Raw genomic sequence first — 22,311 nt, forward strand, 5'->3', positions numbered from 1 at the left:
GAGAAGGGATAGGCTGGCTACCCACTCCAGTATTCTTGGGCTTACCTTGTGGCTCAGCTGGTAAAGAATTCTCCTGCAGTGCTGGAGACCTGGGTTCGATCCCTGGGTTGGGAAGATCCCCTGGAGAAGGGAAAGGCAGCCCACTCCAGTATTCTGGCCTGGAGAATTTCGTGGACTGTATAGTCCATGGGGTCGCAAAGAGCTGGATGTGACTGAGAGACTTTCACTTTCATTTTTGTGGTTTTAGCATCCTTCCCCAACTTCCCTCTTCTCTGAAGTTTGATAAGCTCTGATGTTAGTCTGTGAGGAATTTTATATCAGTGTGAGTAAAATTGGTTAGATAGATGCATTTCTTTCTGCTGATGTAATAGCAGCTGAATGCAAAAATAATTTATTTGCCTATTCCTAAAGCCAGTTAAAATTGTTGTAAAAGCAGTTTTAACAAAGAAAGTTGTGTGTCTTAAAAAAAAAGAAAAGAAAACAAGGTTGATTTTCTTCTTGGCCAAGGCACTGGCGTCAGTTAAATGGAAAAATCTTGAGTGATGGGGAGGCACTGGCCTTTATGCATGGAGTGCTCTGTGCTCTGGGTTTGCAGAGGAAAGACGTTTATAAAAGGTCACTCAGGGCACTGCAGAGTCAGCTCAGTTTAGATCAAGATGCTGTTCAGGTCACCTGTGCCCCCAACCACGTGACCCACGGTTCCCACAAATGTGTCGTTGGCTTGACCAAGGTGCATCTCTGTTTTAGGGCGTGGACTTGTATCCCGAGAACAAGAAGTACTTCGGGCTGTCTGAGTTCATCGAGTCCACACTCTCAGGACACAGCCTCCCATTGCTGAGATACGACAGCTCCTTTGAGGCCATGGTCACCGCACTGGGAAAAAGGTACACATCTCTCTTGAAGTTCCTAAAACTGCTCAGTAGTCAAGTGCCAGGTGAGGAATGAATGTGCAGCCAGGGCATGTCTGGGGAGCAGGTCACTGGCCTCCCTTCCTGGGTGACTCAAGTCACTCCATTGAAGCGACCTTAGTTTATTCCTCGTTTTGCATATTGGGCTGGTGACATCATGTTGGTGCTCCAGAAAATTTGAGAGTGAGAATGGAATATGCTGGAATGTGGGTCTGTGTGTCTGAGACTCAAGGGAGGGCAAGAAAATGGGAGGAAGTAAGATGCCAAAAGGTGTAAAGGGAGAGAGTGGTGATCAGTTGGCTTTGTCTTTATTTCCTTTGTTTATCTACCATGTGCTTATTTTGTTCCAAGAGCCTTACTTTCATTATCTTATTTTGTCCTCCCGACCTCTCCAAGACAGCTGTTATTATTATTCACATTTGCAAATAAACTGAGACTCAGGGAGACCCCATGACTTTCTCAGGCCATACATCTAGAAAGTGACAGAACTGGGTCTGAACCCGGAATCGGTGTTACCTTTTCAACCCTGTCACGGCAGACCCCAGAGGTGGGTGTCAACATTATCACTTTACAGATGAAGAAATGGAGGCTTAGGGAGGTTAAGGACTGACATCCACACAGTGTATATGTGGAAAAGGCAGGCCCAGATTTACAGACTGTCTAATAAAAAAACACTTGGGGCTTCCCATGTGGCTCAGCAGTAAAGAACCCGCCTGCCAATGCAGGAGACGCAGGTTCAATCCCTGAGTCGGGAAGATCCCTTGGAGGAGGACATGGCAACCCGCTCCAGTATTCTTGCCTGGACAGAGGAGCCTGGTGGGCTACAGTCCATGGGGTCCCAAAGAGTCAGATGCAAATGAAGTGACTTCACACGTGCATGCAATATAAAACAAAATGAATGGCTCTGCTGCTCACTGTGGGTGTTGAACTGAGCTCTGTTGTCTCTCCTCGTGGCAGCTTGTTTTTCTCACTGGTTGATAAAGGGAATGAGTTATCTGTACTTCCTAAACTGTGTTCCAAACTAGGCTGCTGCACACTGATAGCTATGATGCCAAAAGGAGTTCCATGGTCATATGTGTTTGATAAACCTTACATTTACCAAAAGGTTCTTTTTCCCCATGAGAGTTCTCAGTGCCTTCCATTGGCCACATGTGCTGTGAGTCTCCGGGAGAGGGCTAGCATGCAAGGCATGTCCAGTGTCTTGTGAGATTAGTGTTCCCCAGCACTCCCTTTGGGAACCTCCCATTCAGCTCTGATGCTGATGGGTTTCATCAGGCCAGGTGGATTGCCAGCTGAGCTCCCGTGGCCTTGCCAAGGGAAGTTCTCCTCCAGGATGTTACATTGAGGCTGTGCGACCTGACCTTTGTCCTGCCTCTGCTTCTCTGTTCAATTCCCCAGCTCCTCCTGCAGCAAGCATGCCCTCTGCCCTGGACGGCAGATGTCTGGTTACCGGTTGGCCCTGGAAGGCCTTGCTTTCCTGGAGTCACAGCCCCGGGTCACGGCGTGGTCTCTCTGTTCCTTGCAGGTTCCCCCGCCTGCACAGCGCGGTGATCAGGACCTTTGTTCTCGTGCAGCACTATGCGGCCGCCATGATGGCCGTCAGCGGCCTCTCGCAGATGAAGAACTACACGTCCGTGGAGACGCTGGAGATCACGCAGAACCTCATCAACTCCCCGAAGCAGTGCCCCTGCGGCCACGGGCTCATGGTCCTGCTGCGGGTGCCCTGCTCCCCACTGGCGGCCGTGGCCTATGAGCGGTTAGCCCACGTGCGGGCACGTCTGGCCCTGGAGGAGCACTTTGAGATCATCCTGGGGAACCCCGCCTCCGGCATCACCATAGGAAAGCACTTCCTCAAGCAGCTCAAGGTGGGGACAGGCAGGGACAGACTCCTAGGAGGACGGGTGGGTGGAGATGATGACCAGGGGGCGGGTTAGACACCTGGGAGGGCGGGCAGGACGACCAGGGGGCAGGGAGCAGAGGGGAAGGGGTGGACTGGTGATGAACTTTATGTCTCTTCCAGTGTGGCCTCTGCACACCCGGCCACCCCTCCAGGCTCCTCTCTTAACCACATCCCTACCTGCATCTTTCAGTCCAGCTTTACCACATTATTTATAAAAACTGCACCCTCCCCAAAACCCTGTCTTGCTGTTTTAAAGTTCTGGGCCCTGGCACAATTTTCTTTCTTTCCAGGGGTTCATTTCCTCTCCTCTTTTGTTTAGCTAATACCTATTGGTCCACAGAATTCAACTCAGAGTCTTTCCTTCTTTCAGGAAGCCTCACTTCCCCCTCCTTGCCCTCTGCCCCCAGCCTGGCACAGGTTCTGTTTTCCCCGCCTGTTTTCTGGCTTCTCCCTCTCAGGGGAGGGCAGGGACACCCCCACACATCTCAGCCCCCCCAAATGAGCACAGATCCTGGCCCGTAGACCTCGCTCTCCACTAGACCTCCAGGTGACAGATGATACGAAAGGCTTAGGGCAAGAATATTGAACAATTGGGAAGGAACTGTGAGGGCACAGCTCCGCAATGGGGAGAGCATGGTACAAAATGTTAGACAGTGAGGATATACGATACGAAGTGAAGTGTTAGTCGCTCAGTTGTGTGCAATGTTTGCAACCCCATAGACTGTAGCCCACCAGGCTCCTCTGTCCATGGAATTCTCCAGGCAAGAATACTGGAATGGGTCATCATTCCCTTACTGCAGGGGATCTTCCTGACCCAGAGATCAAACCCAGATCTCCTGCATTGCAGGCAGATTCTTTACCATCTGAGCCCCCAAGGAAGGCCTGGGGATGTATACTTTCTAGCAAAGATTAAGGCAGTCAATTGGCAGATATTTCTTGAATGGCTGATGAGTGCCAGGCAGTGTTCTACATGGCTGGGAATCCAGTGGTGAAGCCGACGGGGTGCTTATTTGCAGTATGAATTTGATAAGGCTCAGACGAGGCGTTGCAAGGGCTCTCAATCAGCAGGAGGATGTCAGGGTTCCCTTAGCGCTGGGCTAGTCGCGAAGGGTGGCGTCCCACAGTCGTCTCCCTCTTTAATTATCCGCAGGTGTGGCAGAACATAGAGGATGCAGAGTGGCGGCCTCAGACGTACTTGGAGTTGGAGGGCCTGCCTTGCATCCTGATCTTCAGTGGGATGGACCCACACGGGGAGTCCTTACCAAGGTGAGTGAATTGGGGGGCTGTGCTCCTGGGAGTCTGTGAGGAGCCAGCCGCCTGGGCAACCCTGGGGACTTTACCAGGTCAGGCTTCCCCTGCCCGACTCTCAGTGGTGCACTCACATCATAGGCATCAGCAGCTTTCATCTTTGTGGTGACGGTTTTCCAGCAAATGGCAGTGAAAGGTGTCAGGGCCTGGGCAGCTTTTCCCAGTTCTCAGACAGGAACCCCTTGGGCTCAGGGGGGTGGGTGTGGGGACTGCTGCTGGGCTCTATGGGTGGAGGCCTTGGGGCTGATGAGGAAACTGAGGTTTTCAGAGATTAAGCCAGTATGGTGGATGGTGGACTCAGAGCTTCCTGGCTTCTTTCCACTGGGCCATACCATACTTATAGAAGGGCCACTTTGCATTGTGTACTCACGGGCCAGCTAAAAGCGGCTCCAAACTGTTCGACCTTGGTTGTTGCTATGTCATGGATCAAATCTTCCCGTCCTCAGCTCCATCGGACTGACAATGCCTTTATCTTAAACTTGAGTGAGCTTTACTGAATTCCTTTTTGTATCAGGCACTGTGCTGGACTTTTGATCTAGCATTTGCCCCTTGCAACGTTAGTATTACTGCCCTGTTTTTTAGGTGAGCAAATGGAAGGCCATTTTCCTGAGTTACAGAGCCTGTTTGCAGTCCCCATCTGCCTCTCTCTAAGCCCTCTGCTGTTCCCCTGAGCCCTGCCCCGCCCATCCTATATGTCCGCCCCTCCACGTATTTCATGACTTATTGGAGTGTTTTCCCAGACAAACTCTGGTTTCCAATATGGCAGTGACTTGATGGCCATCCTTTCCCTTGCATGAGACATGGTCCTGGACACATTTTAAATGTTGTTGGAATTATCAGGTGTCTACTTACTGCATATATCGCTCGTAACAGTACACTTAAGTGGTTATTAATATTCATTCATATCCTTCAGATGAAAAAAATCTGAGCCTCCCGAGTAGTTGCCCACTTTGTCTAAGGTCCTGTCGCCACGAAGAGGGAAGGCTGGAACTCAAGCCTCGTTCTCATCTGACCAGAAAGTGTTCCTTTGACTCCAGGCAGCACAGGGCTAAATACCCAGCAGGGGACCCCAGAGACTTATAGTCAAATGGACTTCGGTGCTCAGGGCTCATGGTGCGCTGTGAGCCAATATTCCATTGGCCTGAGTCCTGGGGGCCTACTGAGGCAGGCAGGGTGCTGGTCCCTGGCATGCAGCCATGCCTCCTGGTAGAAGGCTCTCGATAGATCCCTTCTTCCGCCTCCTCCCAGGTCCCTGAGGTACTGTGACCTGCGGCTCATAAACTCCTCCTGCTTGGTGAGGACGGCCCTGGAGCAGGAGCTGGGCCTGGCCGCGTACTTCGTGAGCAGTGAGGCTCCCCTGGAGAAGGGCGCCCGGACTGAGGCCTTGGAGAGCGATGGGGAGAAGCTGAGCAGCACAGACAACGAGGATGAAGAGCTGGTGACGGAAGGTGGGGAAGCCGCTCCTGCCCCTGTCCCCACTCAGGGTGGTCCTTGGCCTGTCTGCTGGTCAGCAGCTCCCAATGAGAACCATCTAGATACATCTTTAGGGGAAATCCTTCAGTGATTTCATATTTTGCTTCCCCTCCCCCTGTTTTTGGAGAAGGAAATGGCAACTTGTTCCAGTATTCTTGCCTGGAAAATCCCATGGCAGAGAAGCCTGGTGGGCTACAGTCTATGGAGTTGCAAAAGTCAGACATGACTTAGCCACACTAAACCACCCACCACCACCCCTCATTTTTGGTGGTGTGAGAAAATGGGAATCCCAGCAAGTTCTTTGAAGCTCTAAAATTCTTTAAAAGTAGGAAGAAAAATGGAGATTTCCTAGGGCTTAAGCTCATGCCTTGTTTGAATTGCTGGTGGAATTACTGGCTGGTTTAAGATTCACTCGCTTATGCCTTCTATGTGAATTCACTGGAGGTGTCCATTATTGGGATTTATGGAAACAGGCCAATTTCATCTGCAGACATGAGAGTTTGACACAATGTTTTTTAATAGGACACATAAATCAGGGCAGTGCAAGGCATCTGGCTGCTGTCAGCAGGACAGGGAGAAGAAAATGAAAAGCTGCTGCCGTGAAAGTGCAGGGCGTTTGTGGGGTCTGGTGTAGGGGAGAGTGAGACTGGAGAGCCAGCAGACCAGAACGCCTCTTCCCCGCCCAGCCCCCATCTCTGGCTGTGTGCGTTTGGACAGGTCACGTCACCTCTTCTAGCCTCAGATGGCCCATCTGTAAAATGGGGAGGAAAGACCCTTCTGGTGCCGTAGATGCTTTTCACAGGTGTGGGCGGGCCCCTGACATGAAATTGCCCATGGAGGGAATCCACACTCTTGGCATCCCCCGACCTACCTTCCCCCTTTGCGCCCCTTGAGCTTTGGCCACACTCATCTCATGGTTGTGCCCTGCTCTGTCACCTCTGGGCCACACAGTTGCTCTCCCAGCCACTCGAGTTCCCTCTGCCCCATGCTTCACCTGGAAACCCCGCCCAGCTGGCCGTTCAGGACTGGGGTCAGGGTCCCCTCTCTCAGGATGTCTCCCCTCTCCTGCTTCCTCCTGCTGGGTGGGTGCCTGGCTCCTGGGTCCCAGGTCTGCCCTACCTGCCCTCCTTACTCCATCCTGTAGCCAAGACCCCTGGGCAGGAGCCCCACTGACCTACCAGTGCCTCACTGACCTGTCCTGCATCGTACACCTTTGTCTCCTTAGCGCTCCCTCAGAGGAGGGGGCCTGGGGATGTGGATGGATGGGTGGGTGGGCTGATGGAGGGATAGATGGATAGGTGGATGGATGGATGGAGTGATGGATGGATAGGCAGGTGGGTGGGTGAATGGATGGATGGGTGGATGGAGGAATGTATGGGCAGAAGAATGGATGGATGGATGGATGGATGGATGGAAGGATGGGTGGATGGAGGAATGGATAGATGGGTGGATGGAGGTATGGATCGAGAAATGGGTGGGTGGGTGGATGGAGGAATGGATGGATGGGTGGTGGAGGAATGGATGGATTCATGGATGATGGAAGGAAGGTTGGATGGAGGGATGGATGGAAGAATGGATGGATGGATGGGTGGATGGATGGATGGAGTGATGGATGGATAGGCAGGTGGGTGGGTGAATGGATGGATGGATGGGTGGGTGGATGGATGGAGGAACGGATGGAGGAATGTATGGGCAGAAGAATGGATGGATGGATGGATGGATGGAGGAATGGATGGATGGATAGAAGGATGGATGGATGGATGGAAGGTTGGATGGACAGATGGCTGGATGGAGGGATGGATGGAAGAATGGATGGATGGATGGGTGGATGGAGGAATGGATGGATGGATGGGTGGATGGATAGATGAATGGATGGGTGGACAGATGGGGGGATGGATGGATAGGTGGATGGAGGAATGGATGGATGGACAGATGGATGGACGGATGGGTGGATGGATGGATGGATGAAAGGATGGATGGATGGACAGATGGGTGGATAAAGGGATGGATGGATGGGTAGATGAAGGGATGGATGGATAGATGGGTGGATGGAGGGATGGAGGGATGGTTGGATGAGAGATGCTATATGTGAATGCACTTTATAAACTGAAGTGCTAGGGAAACAGATGGTACCACGATTACTAGGCCTCTTCAGTGTGTGTGTTTTGAAACAGGCTCCACGTCAGAGAAGCGGAGCCCTGTGAAGAGAGAACGATCCCGCTCCCATGACTCCGCGTCTTCATCCCTCTCCTCTAAGGCGTCCAGTAAGTCTCCAGGGGATAAAGATCCCATGGTTGGACCGTTTTGGTTTTCTGAGACTTCAGAGACTGAAAAGAAATTCTTTATTTTCAACTAGAACTGGAAAGAGAAGGGGTCTGTGAAGAACTGGCCTTTCTAGAGAGTACGTGCCTTTCTGGACTGGGGTTGGGGGTGATTCTGGGCTTATGAGGGGTTTGGGCTGTGGTGGCTTCTGTCCTGGGAGGAGGCCTGTGCTAGGTGGTGTCAGAGGGCCACCCCTCGGTGCTCTGCAGGCAGCTGTTGGTTTGGGGAATCGAGGCAAGGAGCTGGGTGAGTGTTGCTGTCAAGTCTGAGGGCCAAGAGAAGTGGACACAGAAGGCTTCACTGGGGGAGAAGCAGCAAAATTTATCAAGTGTCCACTAACCCCTGGACCAGCTGCACTTGGGCAGAAGAGTGGGGAATGTGGGTCCTGGGGGCTGCCTTGGCCTCAAGGGAGCATTCCGGGGCAGCACGCGTGAGACAGATCACATGTCCTCCCACCACAAGCGTTTATGGAGAACCCGCTCTCTACCTGGCTCGGGGCACTGAGGGACCCATTAGATACACGCCTGCTCGCAAGGAATTCATGTTTCCTCTGGACCAGGCTGTGTTGCAATAGGGACTGCTGTGTATTTTCTGCACACACATTCACACCATGAGATGTTATGCTTATGTATAGGAAGAAGTTTGTCCCAAGTGGGGCAGATTTAGGAGTCAGGGGTGGTCCCTGCAGGTTTCAGAGAGCAGCTGGCCTTTGGGCCTTGAAGGCCCTGGGGTGTGAAGGTGTGTGTGTGGTGCTTGGGTGCAGTGAGTGGTCCTGGGGTGACAGACAGCTTAGGGTCATGGCGTGGCTGCAAAGGTCAGAGCACATCATGGGGTTCGGCCTGGGGTGTTCTTTCATTTCTTCTCTTCCACCTCCTTACCAGCCCATGGATAACAGTGGGTCAGGCGGTGAGGGTCTCCCTCACAGATGTGCACAGGAGTCAAAAGAGGCCTTCTCACAGGAGCCTGGACTCTGTGATGGAGGAAGTTCTGATTTATAGGTTTGAGTCAGTCAGAAAAGCCAAATGCTATAGCTTCTTATCCTTCTGCCCCAAACAACAGAGGGACCCAGGGCACCAGGGGGACCTGAGGAGTGGGTGCTCCAGGCCATTAGAATAGAGAGGTGTGGCGCTTTGCTCTTCCCTGATCCTGGGCTGACAGCTTTCTAGAAGGTTCTGGGGCCTGCTGGTCTGTGCAGTGTTGTCAGGCAGAGTAGAAAGTCCAGGCTGCCGGCCAGCCTCCCCGTCCTGTGAGGGGACTTTCTCAGAATTCCTCAGAGGGCCCTGAGACCTTAGGGAGTCTCCGATGAGATGCTTCCTGTGGCCTTGGGTACAACCTCCACGTTTCAGAGATGGGGAAGCCCCCACTTTCAGGAGGTCCAAGGTGATAGTGGCACTCGTGGTAAAAAACCTACCTGCCAATGCAAGGGTTCATTCCCTCGGTCAGGAAGATACCCTGGAGGAAGGCATGGTCACCCACTCCAGTATTCTTGCCTGGAGAATCCCATGGACAGAGGAGCCTGGTGGGCTACAGTCCACAGGATCGTAAAGAGTCAAATATAACTGAAACGACATAGCACGCACAGGGTGATATAAAAGATGGACCAGGGTGCCGCTCCTGGGTGCCAGGAACCCACACTCACCTTGGCTTGCAACATAGTCCACCGGTGGGGGAGAGCAAAAGAAATGCTGCCTTTGGGTAGCTGTTGTATGTGTGGCATTTTCTACCTTGAATTCTTCTGGAAGCTAAAGAGTCGAGCTTTGTCATTCCTATGAGTTTTGCTACCGGTCTGAACTGGAAGCACCGCTCTGCTGTGCAGAGGGGAGATCTGAGCTCCAGGACCCACCTGCACTGGAGCAGGAGGTGGGCTGAGCGCTGATGGTGAGGGTCTGGGACAGATGGGGCTGCGGGTGCAGAGGCTTGGAGGAGTGTGTGGGGCCAGGGGAGCGGCGCTGGCTCTCTCTCCGCAGCACCTCTGGGCTTTGTCAGAAGGACAAAAAGTCCATATTTAACCAGAAGGGGAATTGCCTTGGCGGAAATTCCCATCATTGCAGGTAAAAGGAGTCAGTGCTACATAAGCAGGAGCTGGAGTGGGGGCGGGGATCCCGGGCCCTGACTGACGGGCGTCTCTCTGCAGGCTCAGCACCATGCGGGGAGTCCTCGGCCGGACCCTCGCAGGGGGAGCGGGCCCGGTCCCCACTGCCTTGCGGCCCCTCGGAGGAGGCCAGGGCCCCTGGGGAGAAACAGAGGCTCCGGGCAGCAGGGGGGCCAGCGTCGGTCATCAGCAGGCACAGCCCGGGGCTGACCCCACAGCCGGATCCCAGCCTCAAGAGCGGCCAGCGGGGCGTCCAGGTGTCAGCCCCATCGGCATCCTCCTCGGGCTCAGCCTCCTCACCGGTGCTGCCCGCCGCCGGCCCGCTCGTCCTGCAGGCCTCCCAGTGCTCCATGACCAAGTCCTGCCGGCAGCCGCCCGTGGTCTTCCTGCCCAAGCTGGTGTACGACATGGTCACGTCCACGGACGGCAGTGGCCTGCCCAAGGCCGCCTCGCTCCTGCCGTCGCACTCGGTCATGTGGGCCAGCTCCTTCCGGCCCCTGCTCAGCAAGACCATGACGTCCACGGAGCAGTCGCTCTACTACCGCCAGTGGACGGTGCCCCGGCCCGGCCACATGGACTACGGCAACCGTGCCGAGGGCCGCGTGGACGGCTTCCACCCGCGCCGGCTCCTGCTCAGCGGGCCACCCCAGGTGGGTGCTGCCCCGTGCGCTCGGGCTCCGCGGGGATCGGGGGGCTTGTGTGCACACCCAGAGGCTGGTTTGGGGCTGAGAGCATCCCAGAGCATCCCTTATTCGCGTCTGCTGTCCCCCAGGCGGCATCTCTCGTAGCTCTAAGGGGACAGGTAGAGGGACCCACCTGCTGCCCACGGCGGGGTGTCCTGCGTCCTCTGACCCCAGTTTCCTCTTTTGAGTGATGTGGGGCCAGAGGGGTTCTCTGTGGGTCCTTCTTGCTCATTCAGATTATGGTTCTGCCTTTCCCACGTTCTTCCATTTGGTCCTCACGGCCAGTCAGGGCGGTTCCCCCTCACTCTGACAATGGAAGCTGATACCTGTTTCTGTCCTGCAAGATTTTGGTGAAACAGAACAGGGAGACAAAAGGCCTGTCTCCATCCACAGCTCATTGTATTTTTCTGACAATGAAAGACAGTTTCACCTGTCATCATGGCAGGAACCTAGGTGTGAATGTCAGGGGTTGTGAGCCTGTGATGGTGATGGGGATGCATGAGGTTCATATGGGGTCTTGGGAGGGGGGCTCAGCCACACAGAGCCGGGGTGAAGGGTGGGCCCTGCAGGGAACTGCCTGGGGCTGGGTTCGAACTAAAACATCACCTGCCTCCCTGGGCCAGTTCTAGCTCTCTCTTTGCCTCAGGGTCCTCATCTGAGAGTAAGGAAGCTAATAGCTGTGTCACAAGAACAGGAGCTTTAGACAAGAGAGTGATGGTAGGGCACCCGACCCCTAGAAAGGACTGTGGTTGTCCCCGTCATCATCACCGTCCCCGTTCAAGACACGTTTCCTTTTCACTCGCATGTCCGTTTCTTCGTCAGGTACCTACCCCAAGAAACACAGACCCACAAAAATATGGATAGAAGTGCTCGTTTTCGTGTTATGTAATTTTCAGTAGTTAAAAAACAAACTGGAAACACCGTGAGTTCTGTTGGTCAAGCTTGATTGAATATACTTGGGCACGGGGTATCATGCAGTTCAGCTACAGAAAATTTGAGCTAGATCTTTATATACTGACACTGAAAGTTCTCTAAGATATCTCCATTTTAATGATTGAGTTGCAGAACAATATATACATAGGGTCATATCAATTACACAGAAAAACCACTGTGTGCATGTGTCTGCATGTGTGAAGATATCTTCAGAAATCCCTGACAGGAGAGCTGTCAGGGGAGGGGGCTGGAATCTGTGACTGTTCTACTTTATTATTGGGTTTCCCTGGTGGCTCAGGCAGTAAAGAGTCTGCCTGCCATATGGGAGACCTGAGTTCGATCCCTGGGTTGGGAAGTTGCCCTGGAGAAGAAAATGGCAACCTACTCCAGTATTCTTGCCTGAAAAATCCCATGGACGAAGGAGCCTGGCAGGCTACAGTCCATAAGGTCACAGAGAGTCAGACATGACTGAGTGACTTGACTACTTTTTTATTGATCTGTATTTTTTGCACTTTTAGATAAGCATATAGTACTTTGTGTAATTTTTTAATAAGGGGAAGTAAAATGTTTTTTATAAAGGAATCCTGGTTTTTCCATACCCTCATCTTACTGAATGTTATCAGTCTTTAAATTTTTGCATTTTTGATAGGGGAAAATTATTTTGTATATCATAGTTTTATTAGTAAGGGTGAGTGTATTTTAATATCTTTATTGGTCACTGGTATTTCTTTTACAATGACTTTCTGGTTTTGTTTCTCTTATTTATTTTTCCTTAGTCCATTTGACTTTCTTTCCTTTTGCTTTGTTCTTTTAGAGTATAAATTTTAATCCTTTGTGAATTATATGCATTGCGAATATTTTCTCTAAAGCTCCCCTCTGTTGTATTTCATATTTTCATTTTGTAAGTTAGCTATTTCCATTCATCAGCATCTGTTGAATCCTTCCTATGAACCAGGTATTAAGCTGAGAACTTAAGCATTAAGCTGAGAGCACATTTTTAGGATGCCAAGGTGGGCGGGAGAGGAGGCTAGCCCCCAGGTCCACTTGTAGCCAGCTGTGACGTCAGTGCTCTAATACCAATAGTATACTGGCCTAATGGTGGCTTAATGGGGGTGGGGACCTATTAATACAAGAAGAGAAGGAAATCCTGAACTTAGGAGGAGAGAGGTGTGATGCCAACCTTTCACATCTCCCACAATGAATTTTGTTGTCCCGCTACAGATACATCCATTAATATAAGATCACAATTTGCAATTGAGCAAGACTTTTAAGGCATTATTAAAACGTCAGTTTTGTTTTTTTTTCTGAAGCAACATTTTGTTCAGCTTGTGATGGAGTCCTATTTCTAACAGCTTAACAGTGTGGCCAATTAAAATCTGGAAAGACATTTGCGATGATTGATAAGCAGGTGGGTCTCCTGCCCACGGGAGTTCGTCTGTCTGCCTGTGCCACGTTTGTTCAGGCCACATTTTCCCGCCAAGGTCTTTGCGTCCCCCTAGCCCTCATTTTAATTGGGCGAGAGGGTTAAGATTGGTGGATGAGGGGAGGCAAGTCAGGTGCTCAGCCAGCGCCTGCACTCAGCATGGACGTACTGATGGTCGGCTCCCACTTCGCTGTCCCTGCAGATCGGGAAGACGGGCGCCTACCTGCAGTTCCTCAGCATTTTGTCCAGAATGCTCATTCGGCTGACGGAAGTGGATGTTTACGATGAGGAAGAGATCAACATCAGTGAGTTCCCTGTTGATGACCCTGGGGCTTGGAATGATCTTCATCAGTTTCTCAAGTGACATTGCTTGTGTCTTTTACTTTCAAGATGGAATTCTCAGATTAATGATCTGACTCCTCCCAAGGACTTTGGAGGGCTTTTATCTTTCCCTTGTAGTCATTTTGTTCAATCCTAGAGTAGAGCCTGGAAGGCCTTGGGGAAGATAAAATTATGATACTAAAAGTAACTGCTGTTTACTGAATACCTTTCAAATGTCAACCACTGTGCCAGTTACTTTACATAAATTACCACATTCACTTCCTCTACCATACCGAGAGACAGATATTGTTAATCCATTTTCCTGCTAAGTAACATGTTCAGGAGCCAGCTCAGGGGTAGCAGAACTGGAACCATATTTGGTTGCTGCCTCTAGGGAGTTTTCCAGGTGGCTCAGTGAGTCAAGAATCCACCTGCTAGTGCTGGAGACATGGGCTCAATCCCTGGGTTGGAAAGCTCCCCTGGAGAAGGAAGTGGCAACCCACTCTGGTATTCTTGCCTGGAGAATCCTATGGACAGAGGATCCTGGTGGGCTACAGTCCTTGGGGTCTCAGAGTTGGACATGATTGAAGCAACTGAGAATGCATGCACGCTGCCTCTAGAAAGCAGAGTTGTCCATCAGATGAGAATTCCCTTTCAGACCGCTGAGCACATAGGTCAGCATCTTGGGGCAAAATGAAGAATACATGATATGTAGGGATTAGGCTTTTTTTCCTCATTCCCAGAGCAGAGTTTATCCTGATTAAGGGAAGACTGTCTTTGAACATGTTTCATGCTTATTGTAGAGCACCTCCTCCCCTTCCTCTTCTAGCGCCGCTCCAGTGGCCCTGAAACAGTTTACTGAATGAAGCTGTTGGGAACGAAGATTTGTGTAAGGAGTCTGTATTATAGAGAAGGAGCCCCACGAGGCTGCACTGGCATCTAAGAGCACTTCTATTGTGTGTGTTCAAGGTGCACAACTGGATGATTTGATACACATTGTGGAATAATCACCACAGTCACCTCTCATAGTGACTATGTTCATTGCAGCATCATTCACAGTAACCAAGATGTAGCAACAACTGTATGGTGTCCATTGATGGATAAACGCCTGCCAGCAGCTGAGTGGATAAAGATGGGGTATATACGTGCAATGTAGTCAGCCTTGGCAAAGGAGGAAGTCCTGCCCTTTGCACACACAGAACTTCTTTACATGCTCTTAACTGTGTTTGAGTTTTGACTGGGAGAAAATTTAGAACCCAGGAAGCCTGTCTAGCCCTTGATCTTTCCTTTGAAGGAAAAAGGAACCGTATCTACACTCATCTGCACTCTGAGTTTTCCACCATTTCCCCCACAATTTGGAACCGTATTGCAGATGAAAGTCAGTGGGTCTGCTGAGTTTCTGTCTCATCTTTTGTTGGGTACACCAATGATAAAGAGGATTTGACTGAAGTGTGTTAAACGTCAAAGCCTTATTTTCTCAAATATTGCTTTGGCTTTGTCTTTGGCAAAAAGTGCATAATTCCCCTTTTACAGGATGTTGTGAAGATTAAATGATGTTATACATATGAAGCACTGAGCACCTATTAAATACATAATAAGCATTCCTCTCCCTCTTCTTTTTTTTCTCTTTCTTATGGACATCTCCTTGCAGTCCAAGGGGCTCTCAAGAGTCTTCTCCAACACCACAGTTCAAAAGCATCAACTCTTCAGCACTCAGCTTTCTTTATAGCTCTCACATCCATACATGACTATTGGAAAAACCATAGTCTTGACTAGATGGACTTTTGTTGGCAAAGTAGTGTCTCTGCTTTTTAATATGCTGTCTAGGTTGGTTGGTCGTAACTTTCCTTCCAAGGAGTAAGCGTCTTTTAATTTCATGGCTGCAATCTGTAATGATTTTGGAGCCCCCAAAAATAAAGTCTGTCACTGTTTCCACTGTTTCCCCATCTATCTGCCATGAAGTGACGGGACTGGATGCCATGATCTTAGTTTTCTGAATGTTGAGCTTTAAGCCAACTTTTTCACTTTCCTCTTTCACTTTCATCAAGAGGCTCTTTAGTTCTTCTTCACTTTCTACCATAAGGGTGGTGTCATCTGCATATCTGAGGTTATTGATATTTCTCCCAGCAATCTTGATTCCAGCTTGTGCTTCCTCCAGCCCAGCGTTTCTCGTGATGTACTCTGCATAGAAGTTAAATAAGCAGGGTGACAATATACAGCCTTGACGGACTCCTTTTTGTATTTGGAACCAGTCTGTTGTTCCATATCCAGTTGTAACTATTGCTTCCTGACCTGCATACAGGTTTCTCAAGAGGTGGGTCAGGTGGTCTGGTATTCCCATCTCTTTCAGAATTTTCCACAGTTTATTGTGATCCACACAGTCAAAGGTTTTGGCATAGTTAATAAAGCAGAAATAGATGTTTTTCTGGAACTCTCTTGCTTTTTCGATGATCCAGCAGATGTTGGCAATTTGATCTCTGGTTCCTCTGCTTTTTCTAAAACCAGCTTGAACATCTGGAAGTTCACAGTTCACGTATTGCTAAAGCCTGGCTTGGAGAATTTTGAGCATTACTTTACTAGCATGGGAGATGAGTGCAATTCTGCGGTAGTTTGAGCATTCTTTGGCATTGACTTTCTTTGGGATTGGAATGAAAACTGACCTTTTCCAGTCCTGTGGCCACTGCTGAGTTTTCCAAATTTGCTGATGTATTGAGTGCAGCACTTTCAGTATCATATGTATAAAATATCATATACATGAAATCAATATATTACATAATTTGGGGTTGGACCAACTAGAATTTTTTACCTTTTTGCCAACAAGCATTTAATGAGCACTGTAGACTATACTGATTATAATGTACAATGATACACGGCAAATGTGAAAACATGGATTGATCCAGGAGTAGTGTTGGCATTCAGAAAGGGGAAGCCGGTGGATCTGAGCATTTATAAGCGTTTTCCTAGAGGTGTAGTGTTAGGAGTTGGGCCTTACTGGCTGGGTAACATTTAGATATAAGAGCGCGAGAGAGAACTGCATCAGTTTCTGCTGGTACTGGTAACCAGTGTGATATATTTGAGGGACAGGGCCAGGGAAAAGCACAGAGCACAGGGTTACGTGTATTGGGAGGAGTGGAAGTTAGTGGAAGTCAGAAGAGCAAGCCCATCCCATGGGAAACCCAGCATAAGGCCCCTTCTCTGGATAGAGATAGATCTGAATGCACCTTCTTGCTGAATTAGAAGAATCCTGAAAATGGAACATGTACCTGGGCGTTTGAGATCCCATGGTAACCTGTAGACTCAGCATCAGTTCCACTCCAACCATCACCCTTGTGCACGTTTGAAATAAATCTTTCTCACATCCCATTTTGTCACATATCTGTGTTTCTCCCGATCCTGTAGACCTCAGAGAAGATTCGGATTGGCATTACCTCCAGCTCAGTGACCCCTGGCCAGACCTGGAGCTGTTCAAGAAGTTGCCTTTTGACTACATTATTCACGATCCAAAGTATGAGGACGCCAGTCTGATCTGCTCACACCATCAAAGTGTCAAGAGCGAAGGTCAGATTTGTCAAACTCTTGCTTCCACCTTCTTCCAGAGTATGTGGGAATAGCCTCTTAAAGGGATGAGCTAAATCTTGCTAGTGATGAACATATCTGATGGTGATGAGTGAACTGGCGGTGCCTGTGAGAGCAGTGAGGTCACCACCTCTCTGGACAGGAAATGCTCTTCGACCCCACGAGGGAAGACTTGCTGCTCCATTAGTGTGGAAAAATGTGAGGACGCTGTTGATGGCTTTTCATGATTGGAATATTCTGAAGATTCTTGTTAATCGAAGAAAAAGATGTATGTTTTTCTATGCATTTGGATTGTTACAACAAAATGCATCTATTTCCCATCCTGCCTTTCCTTGGTCTCTTGTCTTCTCGCTCCTTCTTTGAGGACCACTAATTTTCACAGTATTATGACCCTACCGGGTTTCAGAGTCACTGGTGACAAACGTTGGATGTGAGTGGCCAGTAAGATTATAAGCACTGACCAGGAAAGTTCAGTGAATGCAGTGTGAGAGGAAGACACCAGTCTCCTTGTCGATTCCATCATTTTATCTACATTGAGCCCAGAGCAGATGCCGTTCACGGAAGCCTCCTTCACACTTCACATAGACCTTCTCGAATGGAGGTTGAGTGTTAAAATCTTGATTTTGCTAAGTCGTTTGAAATCCTAGGGGTGATCATGTGCTTTGCAGCATTTGCATATTAAGTCAGTGATCGATTTACATTGTCACAGATCTAATCCTTGAATAGGTTTATAAAACATCTGTAGCAGGATGAGTGAGATGCCATGTGAATGTAGCGTCTAATTTATCCCGCTGAGACTCTCCTTTCTGGCCAGTGAAGTCAGCTTGGGGCGGACAGGTGAGAGGCGATCCCAGGAAGCCCTGTTAAGAGTGTTTCATTGCCAACAAGTGGGAGGAGAGAGTATTGGTTGGGCCTCCTGTGCTCTTTAACGCTGGGATTTCGTGCAGACAGAGGGACGCACCGGAAGCCGGAGGACCTGTACATGCGACGCCAGACGGCGAGGATGAGGCTGTCCAAGTTCGCAGCGTACAACACCTACCATCACTGTGAGCAGTGCCACCAGTACATGGGCTTCCACCCCCGCTACCAGGTAGGACAGAGCCCCCAGGTAGCGCCCCAGGTAGACTCCAGCGGGCACTTCGACGACTCTTGGCTACGTGTTTCACCTTGGCTAGCACCTCGGTTTCCTTCTTCTTGTTATGTTTGCATCCTGGAGTCAGGAGGTGGAAAGTTCTGGAAGAAGCGCTTTCGTCCTGAATCCGCCATTGCCTTCAAGCATCTCTGAAATTATTACTGATGCTCCCGAACAGTGATTCCCCCGGGGTAACACATGTATTAGTGGCAGAGTTAACCGGCTATCAAAGTCTTACTTTTCTTTACATCTTAGCAATTTCTAGTTAGTTCAGTGCAGCAGACACTTCCTGAGTGCTTGTTATGTACTGGACACAGACTCAGAGGTGAAGAAAACCCCAGACTTGAGGCTCACAGTCGAGGGATGGACAGGTGCACATAAACAAAACTTTGGAGCAGGCTAAAGCTGGCAGGAAAGCGGTATGGGTGACATGTAGACATTATGAGGTTTAAGAGAGAAATTTGCATTTACTGAGCATCTACTACGCGCCGGGCTATGTACTAGGCACTTTTTATATCCAGTACTTCCCAATTTTTTACGTGATAGAAAATGATATTTGCCCTGGACCCTGGGTAGATGGATAAGACTGCTCCCAGGGCTCTGGCTGAAGCAGTTTATGTTCAAGTGACACCTGTGATCCATTCAAGGGGCACTTGGTTAGGAAACCATGCTGTTGAGTTTCTTCTTTAATTCTCATTAAAACCCCACAAGGCTATAGCATCATCCCCATTTAATAAATGAAGATATGATACTGGGCAGGGAGCAGGAGAGAAGGTTCTGAAGGATCAGTAAGAGTTTGCCAAGGAGCCAAGGTGGACAGAAGTGGGGGGAAGGAGCAAATGGCAAGTGCAATAGCAGGGAGACGAGGGGTGTCTAGAGGAATCAGAAGTGACTTTAGTGGGTGTTGATGGAGCTTAGAATGAAGGCTGGTCCCAGGACAGGAGGCTGGGGGGGGTGGGCACAGACAGATCATAGAGTCATTCGTGCTGCAGGGAGGGATGGGGCCTTTGCAGTGAGAACTCTTAGCTGAGTCCTGATGGGGGCAAAGCTACCTTGGGAGGGGGTATTTCCTTCTTCTTATTTTTTTATTTTTCTATTTTTTAAGTTGATTTTTTTCAGTTGATGAACACTTGATAAGAAAATGAACAATTTTTCCAGTTTTTTGAGATATAACTGACCGATAACATTGTGCAAGTTTAATGTAGACAACATAGTGGTTTGATATATGTATATATTGCTAAATGATTGGCACAATAAGTTGAGTTAATTAACATCCACCAGTTTTGAGTAGTCTCTTACTAATCCGTGGAGGGGCTTCCCTGGTAGTTCAGCTGGTAAAGAATCTGCCTGCAACTCAGGAGACCCCGGTTCGATTCCTGGGTCAGGAAGATCCTCTGGAGAAGGGAAAGGCTACCCTCTCCAGTATTCTTGGGCTTCCCCAGTGACTCAGACAGTAAAAGAATCTGCCTGCAGTTGTGGGAGACCTGGGTTCGATCTCTGGGTTGGGAAGATCTCCTGGAGGAGGACATGGCAACCCACTCCAGTATTCTTGCCTGGAGAATCCCCATGGACAGAGGAGCCTGGTGAACTGCAGTCCATGGGGTCGCAAAGAGTTGGACACAACTGAGTGGCTAAGCGCAGCCTTGTGGAGGTTTTTGGGGGCCTGTGGGCTGGTTATCTAGAAATAGAGGGAGGGTGGGATTTTACACTTAGAATTTCTTTTCATTTCAGATGCAGGCAAGGAAAGAGGAGTCAAGGGCAGCTGATGGGAAACAGATAGCTGTGCGGCACCCAGGGGTGCAGGCCAGCTCTTCCAGTCTGTAGCTGCCCCAGAAAGGCCTGAAGGTGACAAGGGCGCCAGCTTCCTCTGTCTATCCCCTTTGCAGAGGGAAACAGAAGATGGTAGCTTTAATTTTCCCAAATCTGCCCGGCCTTGAGCTTAGCTGCTACTGAAGTAGCACCTGTCTCCTTTAAGCACAGATTTTTTTCAAATAATGCAATTGTACTCTAGACAAAATTAGAAAATACATATGAGTGGTTTTTCAAAGGATTAAAAATGATCAGAAATCCTATTTGCTGCAGATAAACCCTCCTAACATTTCTTCCCTTGGAGATGAAGTTTTTCTTTCAAGGCAGAGAAAAATACAAGTGAAAACATTTTCTTGATCTTGAAATGTAAAGAATGCAGAGACTCGAAGGATTCAGTGCCTGGTTGCTTCAGGGTCTGCAGTGAATGAGTGGATGGAGCCTGGAGGAGAAGGGACAGGATGGCAGGTCTGAGTTCCAACCCCCAGGGCCAGCCTCTGTGTAGGCGGGTCGGGTCTGGGGCCACACTTGCAGGGGTGTGAAACCAGGCCCCTGAGGACACAGGGGCACATGCTGACTCCCTGCTGACAGGTCACTGCCTCTGCTGTTTGGTTCTTTCTCCTCATTGCTCAAGGCTCCCCTGGGAGGCGGTCTTAGGAAATTCCTCGGTTATGTCCCTCTTTGCTCCCTCCCCTGGTCAGCTTCTGTTTCTCCCTCATCTCAGCTCTCAAAGCAGAGCCACAGTCCGTCAGACGTCACAGCCAGCACGTCCTGGCCCGTGTCAGCCCTGCCCTGGTCCCCGTGGCTCCCGGGAGGGCGTGGGACAGTCTAGCTGTGCCTCTGCAGGGGCAGCTGAAGGGAGAGGGGCCGGTGAGGCCCTGCTGTGGACGCCAGAGCCGAGGCCTGGAGGAGGCATACCTCTGGCCTGGGCTTCGCCGGGCTGGCAGATCGCACCAGGAGCAGTGTGGGCATGGTGACTGGGTAATGGGAGGACTCTTTAGACAAAGTGACTGGAGGTGAGGCTAGACTTAGGGATGGGAGTGAGCCCAAGACCTCTGGATGTCCACCATGGGAGTGAGGACCTAGGAATATTCATTGGCTCCTGAGTCTTGGATGTGGTGCCTGAGACGGATACGCACAAGTTTATACAGTTATCTATTGTCTTCTGCTGTTATACAGATTAGCTGTGATGGGAAAATAATCTTTGTTGAAATTAAAAATGTGACCTGGAGCATGAAGGCTTTGGTGCCCAAGCATGCCTCTGGGTCCAATCCAGAGTCCAGAAAGGCTGGGAGGCTACAGAGGCATCCCCTGGGTACTGATGGGTCAGCACCAGGCTGGGAGCCTCTGGCCAATCAGGTGTGGCCTTGGGTACACACTCGCGAGACCTGGGTGTCCATGCTATGAACTGGCATCTGCTGGGGCAGCAGTGGCAATGGCCTGTGTGTGGTCATGGCCGCAGCAGGCCTGGGTTCTTCCGGGAGGTCAGGCCGGACTCTGATGACAAGCTCTATCCTTTCCCCCTCGCACCCCAGCTCTATGAGTCCACCCTGCACGCCTTTGCCTTCTCTTACTCCATGCTAGGAGAGGAAATCCAGCTCCACTTCATCATCCCCAAGTCCAAGGAGCACCATTTTGTCTTCAGCCAACCTGGAGGCCAGCTGGAGAGCATGCGACTGCCCCTCGTCACAGACAAGGTACTGGCCCTGTGGCCGTGGGAGTCAGCTTTGCAGACCCAGGGGCTGTTATCAAGCAATGAAAACCTTTGTGAAGGGGTAGTGCGGCCCTTTATTAGAGGGTGACGGAGGCCTTATTAGTTACTCTACTCCGTTTTCTTGATGGTTCCCATCAGAACTGGTTAGGAGCACCAGCTCAGCGCACAGCTTTATGGCAAGTGCTTTGAGAAATCGAGAAGGAATGGAAGACCTAGCTTGGTTGTTGAGAAAAGAGTGAAAGAAAACACAGTTGTTTATATAGAAGATTCACAGCCTGAGTGAATAAGAAGCTAGGCTGTATGGCTCCAAGTGGAGGGATTTAAGTCACATGGGAATAACGTGCACTCAACGTGTATTAGGCGCCAATAGGTGAGGGTCGTGGCTTTGGGTCACTGATATAAGCCCGTTAGTTTTGCTCACCTTACAAACCATTCTCAAACAAGCATTTATTTCACTTTGTATTCTGTGCACTGGCAGTTTGGACTCGGTTCTGCTGGGTGGTTATCCTGGTTGCCATCCCTTGTGTTTGAAGTGAGTTACCAGGTTGGCGGTGGGGCTGGACTATGGTGGCCTCAGTGGGACGCCCGTGTCTGCTCCTGTGGCCTCTCCTTATCCAGCAGGCTAGCCCGGGCTTCTCCCAGGGGTGGGGGGTTCTGAGAGAGGACAGAATGCCTCTGGAGGCCAGGTTCAGAACTGGCACGCCACCATCTTTACTGCAT

At 50.1% G+C, this 22,311-nt stretch overlaps 1 protein-coding gene across 1 annotated transcript in view; it reads left to right on the top strand.

Moving 5' to 3' along the window:
- GREB1 (growth regulating estrogen receptor binding 1) overlaps positions 1–22,311 on the top strand; it is a 107,154-nt gene that overhangs the window by 73,220 nt on the left and 11,623 nt on the right. The window contains exons 17-27 of the mRNA XM_061154825.1: positions 748–884; positions 2,434–2,773; positions 3,959–4,074; positions 5,365–5,564; positions 7,764–7,853; positions 7,946–7,990; positions 10,046–10,653; positions 13,245–13,347; positions 16,763–16,921; positions 17,887–18,029; positions 21,413–21,574. Coding sequence (XP_061010808.1) covers positions 748–884; positions 2,434–2,773; positions 3,959–4,074; positions 5,365–5,564; positions 7,764–7,853; positions 7,946–7,990; positions 10,046–10,653; positions 13,245–13,347; positions 16,763–16,921; positions 17,887–18,029; positions 21,413–21,574 — 2,103 coding nt within the window. The remainder of the gene's footprint in view (positions 1–747; positions 885–2,433; positions 2,774–3,958; positions 4,075–5,364; positions 5,565–7,763; positions 7,854–7,945; positions 7,991–10,045; positions 10,654–13,244; positions 13,348–16,762; positions 16,922–17,886; positions 18,030–21,412; positions 21,575–22,311) is intronic.

This window comes from Dama dama, chromosome 11 (genome assembly GCF_033118175.1).
Source record: "Dama dama isolate Ldn47 chromosome 11, ASM3311817v1, whole genome shotgun sequence".
In the NCBI taxonomy this organism is placed as follows: Eukaryota; Metazoa; Chordata; class Mammalia; order Artiodactyla; family Cervidae; genus Dama; species Dama dama.